At 44.0% G+C, this 12,998-nt stretch overlaps 1 protein-coding gene across 1 annotated transcript in view; it reads left to right on the top strand.

The window, feature by feature from the left end:
* GPR6 (G protein-coupled receptor 6) overlaps positions 1-519 on the top strand; it is a 905-nt gene extending 386 nt beyond the window's left edge. Inside the window, exon 2 of the mRNA XM_010016346.1 lies at positions 1-519. This exon is cut by the window's left edge and continues 1 nt beyond it. Coding sequence (XP_010014648.1) covers positions 1-519 — 519 coding nt within the window.
* Positions 520-12,998: the final 12,479 nt, after the last annotated feature.

A 12,998-nucleotide genomic window follows, 5' to 3' on the forward strand; every position in this document is an offset into this window, starting at 1 on the left:
GGCGCCTGGGGGGTCTCCCTCTGCCTGGGGCTGCTGCCCGTCCTGGGCTGGAACTGCCTCCACGACCCAGCCGCCTGCAGCATCGTCAGACCCTTGACCAAGAGCAACGTGACACTGCTGTCTGCCTCTTTCTTTCTCATTTTCCTCATCATGCTCCATCTCTACATCGAGATCTGCAAGATCGTTTGCAGGCATGCCCACCAGATAGCTCTCCAGCAGCACTTTCTGACTGCTTCACACTATGTTGCCACCAAAAAAGGGGTCTCTACCCTGGCTATAATCCTCGGGACTTTCGGAGCCAGCTGGCTGCCCTTTGCCATCTACTGTGTAGTGGGGGATCCCAACTACCCCTCTGTGTACACATACGCCACGCTTTTACCCGCTACCTACAACTCCATGATCAACCCCATCATTTACGCCTACAGAAACCAGGAGATCCAGAGGTCCATGTGGGTGCTCTTCTGCGGCTGCTTTCAGGCTAAAGTGTCCTTTCGCTCCCGGTCCCCCAGCGATGTCTGAGTGACTTTTCTCTCTGTCGTACCACACCAAGTGACAATCTACCCAGTGAACTATCACAGTGCCTGTTCTAAACTTCAAACTGCGTCGTGAAGATATTGGAAACATGCTTAAGTATTAGCACTTTATACATGTTTGTATCTCTGAGAGTGGTTCGGGGTATGGCATTTTGGGTTCCGTGGGGAAAAAAAGAAAAAGAAGTGGTTGTATATAAATTTGCACATCACATTTGTGAAGTGAAGACATTCCGATACTGCTTAATTATAGCACCTTATTTCTAGCTGCTGACCTGCCACAACAGTGTTGCCTTTCTGAAGGGCAGAGAGGAAGAAAGTTGGGTTTGTGATGTATTTGTATGTGTGCATGTGTTGGGGGGGGAGGGGGGATGTATGTATGTATGTGCGTTTGTATGTATGTGTGTATCTATACTCTGCTGCACAATGTTGATAAATTATGACATTTTGTACACGAATAAAACCATATAAAATGTAATATAACTTTGTGTGTTTAGATGCTTTTAGAAATAAGCGAGCTTGCAAATTTGCCTGTTGAGCAAATTCCCTTTGTTTACTTTTGAAAGCTCCCAGTGTAATTCTGCCTAAAGAGATCATCATTCACTATGGAGATGAAATACTGCACCAAGAAAGGCACCTTCCTGCTTGCTTGCTTGCTTGCTTGTTTGTTCTCTTCTTTAGTCTAGCAAACGGAGAGTAATGAAGAGCACAAACTGCTTTTATTTTCCAGCAACCAAAGAAACAAAAAGCCCACTCAAATAGGCTGCTAATTACAGTTATTTGTCAGGTTTCCAGTAGCTTTCATCTTCAAGTTGTAAGTTAGCTCTTCATGATAATGCTCCATTAAAAAGTTACCAAACTGTGGGGAAAAATCAGTCTCTAAGCCCAGCTATTTTTGGCCTCTTTCAGTTTAACACTGGAGGGAAAAAAAAGAGGAAAAAAGGTCACAGTCTCCTTCCCTGAAAGCCTGTAAAATGCCACAGTAAATTGACTTTCCTTATCATCCCTGGTTCTGAGGGGAACCTGAATTGTTTCTCCCCCTCCTTTGTTCGGACACCGTGCTGTAGAAAAATCATTTAAGTGCATCTTTGCTCTCTGCCTGTCTAGGAGCAGTATACAGTTCTCTGATAATCCCACATCTTAGTGGCTTGAAAGAGCCCATCAGAGGTCAATGTTGTTCAGAGTTCAGGAACACTTCTTCCCTCAGGTTCAAATCCACCGGCCACTGATTTATTTAGAGCAATGACATGCGTGGCAGATTTCAGAGGCAGTGTTACTGCTTGTTTATATACAGTTATGCTACGTTTACATCCTGATTATGTTCTAGTTTACCACTGTCATTTCAATTTACATTTAAGGGCCAGAATAAGGTTACTTTTATGTGCCTAGTACCATATGAAAAGTTCAGACTCGTGTTTCCCAGCTTACGACTGAGTAATGCATCAAGCCTTTACCTGCTGGAGCAGCTGGGCCACAAGCATCCACCAGGCCTCAGCAAGGCTGTGAATCAGTAATGCTGTATTTATGTGTATGCAAGTATTACGAAAACCTGTATCATTTCTCTGATAATACAAAGATATTTATTAAAAAACATTAATTTCCAGATTCAGCTAGCCCCATTATTTTTATCAATTCTAATAATCACAAATGTGATATTGTAATTGATGAATACCTTCAGGCGCGCCAGTTCATCGGGGCACTGTTGCAGTCATGTTACAAGTATGATTTAAACCAGATCTTATGATAGGTCAGAACTCTGCTCACATGAAGAGCTCTAAAGTTGCTAATGAGAAAGATTACATTTTTCCTCTTTTAAGCCCCCATATCATACACTAGTCTAAGCTAGTAAATAAAAGAGGTCAAGTTCTGCCCTCTAGCCCTGCAGCTGGGTGGCACAGAGTGTGCCTGAACTCCTTCCCCCCTGAAAAGCTAGGGACCAAACTGCTGGCTGGAGCATCCTGGCCCTACTCTAGTAACCTGCACAGATTCAGCCAAAGGTGCTGCATCACCCACAATAGTAACTGCTGACAGAAAAGACCAGCAAGTGCCTCAGACTGGTGAAATCTGGAAAAACTCCCTGGTGAAACTGGAAAAACCGCCATCTGCTAGGCTTCAGTCTCATGAATCTTTGTCATTCCTGTGTGGGCCACAGCAAAACCACAGGGCAGGGTTGCCATCAGTTCCCTTACCGAGTGTTTTCCTCGCTCCCTGGCACTGAACTGGCACCCAAGTGTGAGATGCTGAGTGGAAACTGAGCAGGGTCCTGGGAGCCCTGGGCAGGCTCTGAAGACCAGTATCAGATCTAAAAGCCCTTAGGAGAAACTTCACATGTGTCCTTTTAGACCATGAAGTTAGGGAGACAGAATCTGCCAGAGACCACCCCTGATGCCACCTGCCTCCATTAACTCTGCCAGCAAGTGGGCATCAGGGATTTTCACCATAAAGTCATTAAGCAGTGGCAACCAGTATAAAAATTAGATACAGAAGACTTGGATGGATAGAATCCTACTTGTGTAATAAACCACTTAATCCAGGAGTGAAAAGGATTTAGGTGAGTTACCTTTCCATTTTTAGCCCAACGTGTTATTTGTTTTGTTTCATTTTTTTACTATATGACCACATTTTCGGTTTAGCACTTTCCCAAATTATTTACTGTAGCTACAAAATAAATCTAGACCCCTCCTGTTAAAAACGTGACACTTCCAAGCTGTTTACAACAGTGTTCTTCCACTCTTCTAGGAAGCAAGTTTGAGTTAGAGTGATCTTAGACATTGATTTTGTTGGGACAGTACAAATGAGGGTTTTTTTCCTATATACTATATTCACAAAGCTTTTGATGACCCGTAGTTTCTGGGCAAGACTAAGGCAAAAGAGGAGAGAGTATTTTGATGGGTTTTTTTGGTTAGTCCTGAGAGTGGAATTGATGTCAACCTGCTTGCAGTAAAATACAGCCTTTCATTTTCAAAGTGAGTCCTGATCTGCAGGGATACCTGAGCAGAATAACATAAAGCAGGCTACACAATCTCCCATCTCCCAGAATAACATCTTACTTTAGAAAAAGAAGAGCTGCAATTCTGATGGAGGAAATCCAGGAATTGTGTACAGCATGATGCCTATATTTTCCTTGTTGAGTTTTTTATTGAAGCAGCAGACATTTATTTGATAAAATGGTGCTGCATTTGCAGTGTATCTGGACCCACAAACTCCTCCTGCCTTCAGACAATGGCACTTTTACCTTTGTCATGAAATGATTTGTGGAAGACAAAAATTCCTGGACCCCCTGTTGCCAGTCACTGGGCAGTGCATCGCCATGACCCACACACAGCCCTGATGAGGAGCCAGCTTGGAGAACAACCATGCCCTGTGTCTGATCTTGTATTTCCCAAAGTCAGCGGGCAACTTTGCCTGCACAGAGACTGCAGAACTGCAATAGGAATTGCCATTACCACTGGTGAGTGCGCATCTTTCCTTGTCCCTGCGGGCCCATGTGCTCAATGTTTTTTACATTCTCACATCAGTGGCACAGTCTGTGAGGGGAGAAAACACTGCGTGAAGTACAAGGACCGGTCCCAGTGTTTGGTAATGATATATTATATGTAGCCTTTACTGAAAATGGAAATGAGATTTCCTGCTTTACCACCCTTAAAAATTCTTTGGCTTATTCTGATGTAAATAAAATAATGCCAGTCTTGGTCTAAAGAGCTCTGAGCCTGCTCCACTAAAGCCAGCGATGCTCTATTGCGCATCAGCCAGGATAATGACAGTATCTCATTATAAAAAATTACCATTTTGAGGCAGGAAGTCCTCGGCCTCAGCTCCAATTTTCATTAGAAACTAATGGTTTATTACTAACCTTGAAGCTTATGGGACTTGCAGTGCCTTGGAAGGCCTGATCCTGGCAATTTGGCTTGCGTGAAGTGCCTCTCTCTGTGATTAGCTCCCTCATTTCGGTGGGAGCAATTACAGGAAAAAGTGCACAGCTCTGGTGAGGAAGGCCTGGTCAGGAACCAAAAGTCTCCCCACTGCTGGGTTTTCTGTGGGACCTCTGCTGAAATCAGTGGTGTAACAGTGGAAACGAGACCAACTCTGCAGGCTGCTTTGTATGAGTCACTGTATATTAAAAAGCCAGCTGGATTCAAAACCACAGGTCAAACAAAACCTCTTTATTTAGCTAAGCAAACAAAAGGACAAAACACTTTTAAACCTGAAAAGTGAGTCTGTACATATTTTTATCAATGCAATGATCCACAGGTACTAACACCCAGCAAAGCACTAGAAGCCCTAATCTCCATTCTGCTGCTCTTATTTTAAAAGGACAATCTTTTCTAATGAGTTAAAAATAATTTCTAATAGTGCAGCTGCTCCTCAGCTCTTCAGCTACCTTTTGTGGTAGTCATTTAAATAGAAAAAAAGACAAGGGGGGGGGGACAAAAAATCATGTTTTCTCCTTCTTTGCTGCTTCATGATGGAGATATGCAACTCGGAGATCAAGCGGTGACCAAGAGGGTATGATTCAGCTCTGCATGGAGGGTGAGCACGTCTGAAGCTCACCAATCCCTGCTGGGTTTGCTTGTTTGGGGGATAGTCTGAGCTATGAGGTGTATCCCTGTTGCCTGGTCTTCATCGAGCGAACTCCTCCCTGGGACCTGCTACAGCTGAAAGCTCATGGATCAACTCCTATGCTGCTGCTTTTTGCTTAGCAGTGCCACACAGAACTCCCCTGGGTGGAGAACTGATATGCCTGTCACTACCCTCTCAATGTTTAAGCTTTTTCCTCTGATTACAGAAATTTCTGCAAGGGAAAACATTCCCCCAAGGGCAGTTTCATTTATCAAGGGCAGTAACTTGGTACGGGAATAATTCAGCTGCTGCTGGGGCACCTACAGAGCCATACGTACTGATTCAGCACTGACAGTAGAGTTGGCAATTAGTTCAGGAAAGGCAGGTCTGCTCGTGTCAGCTCTGCCTGCTGCAAAGAAGTGACAAAAGACAGTGGAAGATGAAGCAATGGGGTGGTCTCTGTGCAGGGTCCACATGTTACAGCAAAGCCTGACAGGTTTCTTTCAGTAGATTCACATTCTTTTTTTTATCATTCTACTTAGACCTCATAGCAGCCTTCCAATATCTGAAGGGGGCCTACAAGGATGCTGGGGAGGGACTCTTCATTAGGGACTGTAGTGGTAGGACAAGGGGTAATGGCTTCAAACTTAAACAAGGGAAGTTTAGGTTAGATATAAGGAAGAAGTTCTTCACAGTGAGGGTGGTGAGGCACTGGAATGGGTTGCCCAAGGGAGTTGTGAATGCTCCATCCCTGGCGGTGTTCAAGCCTTGGGCAACATGGTTTAGTGTGAGGTGTCCTTGCCCATGGCAGGGGGGTTGGAACTAGATGATCTTAAGGTCCTTTCCAACCCAAACCATTCTATGATTCTATGATTCTACTTTGTTGGCACCATAATAGAAATGGTGAAAGAAAATGTGCAAGACTAAAGACGAACATGTTAGTATCTGTGTGAAGGGAAGAGCACGGTGCTTCAAGGTGTGACACACAACAGGGAATCAGCTCCTTTGGCAGGTACGTATGACACATCAACTGAATGTCCTGTGTCCTTCCAGCAATGGGGTGGTCCTGCACTCAAAACAAAAGACCAAAAGCATTTCTTCACTGGACCACTGTTTGAGTTATCATCAATCTTAGGCCCCTCAAATGAACACCTGCATGCACAGGCAGATCCCTTGAGCTGCCTGACCTACTGTACAGCCTTATGAAGGAATAAAACATAGTCCAGATCCACTTTCCACCCTGCTTTTGAACACAATTATCTTCTAGCTGCAAGAGCAGACTTAGCAATCGCCTAGAAAACAACATGCCTCTTCCATCCTCTGCTGCACCCTGTGCCCCTGACACAAGGTGCTGGGGCAGAGCACCTTTGACCATCCCTTGCACCTTCCCCTGCTGCATGGGCTTTCTCTCCACCCAGGCAAGGGCAGAGTGAGAGCCAGGCACTGAGCCCCCTCACCTGAGCACAGCCAGCCTTGGTTAGTCCATGCTCCTTCCTGCTTTCCTTTTCTAAAATTTGTTTTTAAACCCCAAATGTTTTCCTTTGTTTTCAAGCAGAGGAGCCCTTGTTTCTATCATGCATGTTCGGGTCTAGAGCAGAAACATCTAGCATCCGATTATGGTGCATTAATCACTTTTAAAAGGCCAAATCCATTAAGTAAAAAGAAACAAAAATTATAATGCCCCAATGATACAGGAGCCAAGAGGTGTCCTTAATGTCTTCACAACATGCTATTTGTGTTTGCTGTTTTTACCTTGTATTTCTGTGTGCTTTACATCACCCACACCAATGGATATTGGCAGAGAGGGGTTTTTATGTAGTCGAGTTTTACCACCACTGTTTGAAACTCTTGTTTGTCTAGCACAGGGCATTTTGGTTCAGTGATGCAGGACAGTGGGGTGGGCTGGCTGCTATGCTTCAGGCACAGGGACTGGATGGGGCAGGAGGAGGCAAATCAGCTCTGGGGGAAGGCAAGAAATTCTGAGCTGGGGGATTATTTTCATGCTTTTTTTGGGTGCTACTCACTGTCCAGCACTCAGCAGGTTTAAATTAATACTGTTTTTCCTGGGAAGGAGTTTCTCCGAGTGGCCTGCTTGTTGCGTGGCTGCTTCAGTTCATAGCTTAACTGAAAGACAGATTTTCTGGGGAAGGTTTGGAAAAAGGTTTTATAAATTAGCTTGAACCTTCTGTCTTTTTTGAGTTAAGGCATATTTTGTATGGATCAGTTCTCATTTTCTCACTGACAGGATGATGGCATTCAGATTAGTAATTAATTTGAAACCAAGGCAGAAGAAGAGGCTCTGGAAGCATTCTCCAGGATCTAGATTGTTTAAATAAAGGTTGAGTCTTCTAAAAAATGTAATTAGATCTATGACACACTTCGAATGACTGAATTTTTTTCTAATCACCTTCAGTGACACCTTATCCTTTGCATCACGGTGAGATAATGTGATTGTGTACCTGCAGGCAGATAGAATTTGTCACTTTTAGTTGCTGTTGCTTTTTTATAGAAAGAAGTGCATCTAGGTAATATTAAGATGCTGTCAAAAGAAGTCTCTTCTGTCTCTTAATGTATCAGTAAATATGGGGACCTTGCTGCTTTCCATTATCATCCTCTGACTTTTAATACTTGTGCTGAGTAGGAAGCTAGGTTTTCCTAAAGTGTTTATCATTTTTCCAAGCAGTGGTGTGTTCTGTTTTAAAAGTCATTGTGCAGTGGCAAATAAGGAAAATGGGAGACCAGTAAGTGAAGGGCTCCACCTTTCTGTGCACTTGCTGTTCTATAAATGGCTCAAAGAAAGCAATAACATCAATTGAATTGTGCTGTCAAAACACACACGTTGGAAAGCCTTTTGCAGGGAGAGTCTGGGGACAAAGTGTGACTTTGAGCGGCTCCCCAGCTTGATGTGGCTGAAGGTGGACTCCTTTCTCCCAGGAATCAGAGCTGCTCTGTGGCAGTCAAAGACAGTCATGTGGGAGACAGGCATTTGCAGAGCAATCTGCTGTATGAGGCCTTGCTCATAACACTGGAATAGAGCCCTAAGTGTAATCAGATACTGCCTCTTCATGAACAAGAACTGCTAATTGAATTATATTAATTTGAAATAAAATTGGAAAGATTAGCATACTTTGCAGGTTGGTCCAAAAAACACACCATGAGCTCTTCCCCTGTGGCAGCTTTTGTGGTGATGGCTCCCTTTTAATACAGACATGCAGGCCTGACTGTCCCAATGCGGGCAGGAGATAGAGGGGAGAGGGCAACCCAGGCAAGATGGGGAGGGCAGCCCAGGTGAGGAGAGCCGGTGGTGGTGTCGTGCTGCTCTTGGGCCTTCCTTCCCACTCTGTCTTGCTGCCTCTCGAAGAGGCTCCGGTGATGGACTGTAATTTGCTGTCTCAATCAGAAACTGAGACTGAGCAATCCACGTTTATGTCCTTGAGCATATCACCCACAGGCAATAAAAATATTTTTTAAACAACCTAAGCCAGCTTTTATATCATCTTGCCTTCTCTCCATTCCCAAATACCTTAATATGATGTTTAGAACTTTGTCTGTCCTGGTATTACCCCTCTTTACTTCCACACAGAAGAGAAGTTGCTGTTCCTGCTTAAAATTACTCTCAGGTGACACGCCTTTAAATTGTATAACACTACATAAATCCACAGCAACAATTTCTTGGCTATTCCAGCACTTTGGGCTATTGATTGGCTGTGATGTGTTCACTGTGCTGTGGTTAACTGGGTGCATCCCCCCAGTTCACCCAAGCAACAGAGAGAGAAGTATTGCTCAGCGCAGCTTCCCATCAAGCTGTGTTTCTCCAGAGATGTTTGCACACTTCATCTATCACATAGGTGTCTGTCTTTCTGCATGCTCCTTTATGCTGTGAACCAACAGCTGTGGTTTCTAACTTTTGAAAATGTTCCTTTGTAGAGAGATACAGCAGAAACCTTTATGGTTAGTATTACTCTTCTTCTGGTTTTAATTGTTAAGGTCTTATCTGGAGCTGATGTCAGCAGCGTGGCCAGTGAACCTGCAGAGTCTGAGAGCCTTTTTATTGCTTGTTAGTGGTTCTCCTCCTGCTGCTCATTTTATTTTGTTTTCTTTCTGCAGATATAACAGCTGCTTTATGAAATGGGCTTCATAACGACAGTACAGGAGAAAAGCCTGACACAAACCTTTATTCTTCTTTGAAACCTCTCAAGAGCATTGAGCTAGCCTCATAAGCAAAGGGAGGAGGGCTTTGTATGAATGGAGTTTCTCTGTAAAGCCCCCTATGAGAGCAATGACTGGGGGTGTGCTGCCAGAGCAGGAGGATGTACTGAGTCATGTTCCTCAGGTGTCTGTCTCGAACCAAGCGTGGTTCAGTTTTTTCATAAATGACCTGAATGGTGGAGCAGGGACAATACTTACCCAGTGGGCAGCTGCCAGACAGCTGGGAAGGGCTGCAGTTGCCTTGGAGGACCAATCTTGGTGTTCAACATGATCTTAACATGTCTGAAAGAGAATCTGGGAAAAGAAGGAGATAGTCCATCAGGGGCAAGCACAGCAGCTCAGCAAGTAAGCCCAGGATGGGGGGTGACCAGCCACAGAGCAAACCCATGGAGGAATAACATGAGCTGAACTTGGTCAATAGCATCACCTCACCATTTTTGAAGGCTCAGGGAAGCTCCTCCAGTATGTGAAAGCTGCTGCAAAGTGGAAGGAAATCTTGTGCATCTAATATCCTTGGTTTATAGAACAAACGATGGGCTTTAATGACAGCAAGGGTCAGGCTTGACACTGGAAAACTGGCAGAAATAAAGGAACACTGGAACAATCCATGTAGGGAGGAAGTGGGGACCTCCATCAGTGGAAACCTCACAGCAAGTCACAAACATTCACCAGGAACAAGACAGGGAGAACGAGTCTGTCTCCAGAAAAAGCAACAGATTGAATAAACCCTCATCTCTTCCAGTGCTATATTAGTACGTCACTGTTATAGGCACATGTACTTCTTTAATTTGCTGTTTGCAAATACTTAAGTAGCAGATATTCAGATACTACAGATGCTACAGTTCTCTACCTTCCCTTTAGGCCAGATCGGTGATTTAGGTTTGTGATTACTTTGTTACATATTGCTGGCCTCCCAGGGCCAGCAATTCTCCTCCCAGTTCATACAATGTCTAGTCATCAGAATGGAGCTCATACAAGCAGGATCATTTATGAACAAATGCAGTGGGCTTTTTCCCCAGAATATTTCCTGCAGAGTGTCAGCATCTTCTTAATCAAGCATTGAACTCTGTGTTCGCTTGCGTGTGCATACACACACCTTTTTAAATCAAGTTTTCTTTCTTTGGATGTCCCTTTGTGTGCAAGCCCATTGCAAGGAGCGAGTGCTGCAAATCATCCCTCACAGTAGGAGGTGCTTTGGTACATTTCCTGTAACGATTACATCCAGCTGACCTCCAAGTTGTTGTAGAGAAACAATTGAGGTGCTCTGAGGACAGCTGAACCTGCGGATACAAGCTGAAGTGCTCTGTTTCTTTTACATGCTGTGCAAAAAGATTATGGATAAACCATCTTTCCTCTTTGTCTAAAGCTGGATTTGGAAACTGGTGACAAACAAGTAACAGTATAGGAGAAATGTCCCAAGTAAAGTGATTTCCAAGTAAAGAGATGTTCTTTATTCCAGCTTATTTACAACCAATGGGAGGGAAGGGGTATTGAATCACTGTGAGCTCCTAATACCAGACTGCCATCCCCTGTTCACAGCTGCTGATCTGAACCCTTCCCATCAATACAGTGTGAGCCACCACTTGCTAGGCAGAGTGAAGGGCCTCCAACAAGCAGGGTCGGTGCTACCAAAAATAGCAAGAGTGGAAGAAAATCTCCTGGAGATGCTTAGGTCTGTTGTATGTGCTCTGTTAGCAACTGGCATAGCACTATAGAGACTGCAAATTAAATCATAACAATATGGATGAGCAAATGGGGTCAAATTTTAGTCCATGTCATTAGGACACAGCCATTAATTTTAATTAATGGTAATTGTAATGTAATGGTGTCTGACAGCTGAGTTAAGGTAGGTATGTGTGTGCATACGTTAAGTCAGTGTCTGAAGCCTCAGAGGACAGACATTACACGGCTTTGACAGAAAGTTCAGGGTAGAAGGGATCTTAAAGGAATACCCAGTTCCTTTTCTGCTTAGGCCATTCAGGGATAAGACAATGCCATCCCTCTGACAAACTCTAACCAAGCTTTGCTGAGAAAACTGGAACGAAACAGAGTCTTCATGAAGGCTGGGCTCCAAAATTGCCAGAAACTCCACCAGCTTTTACAGCTGGTAAATACAAAGCAAATAAGGGAATCAATATGTAGCAACATAGCAGATACCCTGATGAGTGGGAAGCTGCATGTGTTCGTATGGGATAGATCACATCAGACAGAATCAATAGCCGCCTTTGTCAAAGCTATAGGTTTGGTGGTGAGAGTAGACATTTATCTAAATTACAGTAACTTTCGACAAAGAACTTTGTAGAAAACCTGAGGGGATACAATCTGTTCAGATGCTCATGCTGCTGAGTTTGAATTAGTCAAACTTTCGTAGTTAAATAAAAGGCAAGAATTCAGCTTTTTGGACTATTGAAGGATGATGACAGGATGCATTTTGAATACAGATTAGGGGCCAGACACTGTCCAACACCTATAGAGGTGCATGGAGCACTCATTACCCCATGTAGAAACCCTCCTTATTCACTACTCTAAATAATTGTTGACCAAAAGCCTTTATATGGCTTAGATCTGTGTTACAGAGCAAGCTGACTACAACCAGTGTCATTTGGGTGCATCTTTCCACTGACCTGTGAGCTCCTGGTCCATCCCGTGGACACACCATGTAAAGAGATACAAGAACCGGATGAAGGAAGAAAAGGTAGAAGGCTCCTTGGGCAGTGGAAATGGTGTGAGGGGGTCATGGAGACACTTGTTTCTGGGGCAGGCATGGTGGTGTGCAGCTGTGAGAGCCTGTGCAGATGTGGCTGTTACCCAGAAATGACATTTCTGCTATGCATGCAGCTGGATACAAGTTTCACAGCATTGGGTTTGCTACAGGATTCCAAGTGTTGCATCCTCAGCAATGAGCAGGTTGGCCATGTCCCTCATACATGATCCTGCTCCATGGCCAGAGTTTGGGTTAAGCTTGTGGGCTTGACTCATTTTGGCAGCGCACATCTGTAATGCGCTCTCTCTACTTTCTCCACTGTGCATACACAGTGCTTCTGGTAACCAGCTTTAAAATGGTCATAGCAAAGCATGTAGCAGTCATGTATGATCAACTGCCAAATAAAATGTTACCCTTGTTGATGTTTTCCCAGAGCATTTACTTTTCTATGGACATTAGATTAATAAAGATGTTTAGCACAACCATGTGATTGCAATAGGAGTTCATATTGTTTTGCAGCTGGCTCTTCATGTTGGCTTTACCTTGAGAACGAGAGGGGAGATCCTTACAGTGTTTTTTCTGTACTATTAAAAATGTTCATGTAAGAAAGGTATGAGACACAGGAATATGGGCAGTTATCAGTGATAATAAAAGTCTAATTTGCAGAAAACTAGCCAAAAGAAAACTAGTAATTTATCCAACATCATTGGCCTGATTTATTGCAGCCTGTAAAAGGAAAATCTACACTTAAACAAGCTGATGAAATCACAGACACTGATACCTCAATATCCGTTTGCCGATAAAGGTACGGCCACTGCTGCTTGCATGAAAATGTTTATGAGAGAGGGATCAGTTCTTTCATTTAAAGGGACTCAGGGGGCTGTTCGCCTTGCCAGCCACGTTTATTTCTGAGCAGGTTGGCCTCTTGCTGCCCCACACCACAGCTCAGTCCTGCATCGCTTGCCCAGGTTCACTGGAAGGGGCAGGACAGGCAT

Source organism: Nestor notabilis, unplaced genomic scaffold (assembly GCF_000696875.1).
Source record: "Nestor notabilis isolate BGI_N333 unplaced genomic scaffold, ASM69687v1 scaffold10066, whole genome shotgun sequence".
NCBI lineage: Eukaryota > Metazoa > Chordata > Aves > Psittaciformes > Psittacidae > Nestor > Nestor notabilis.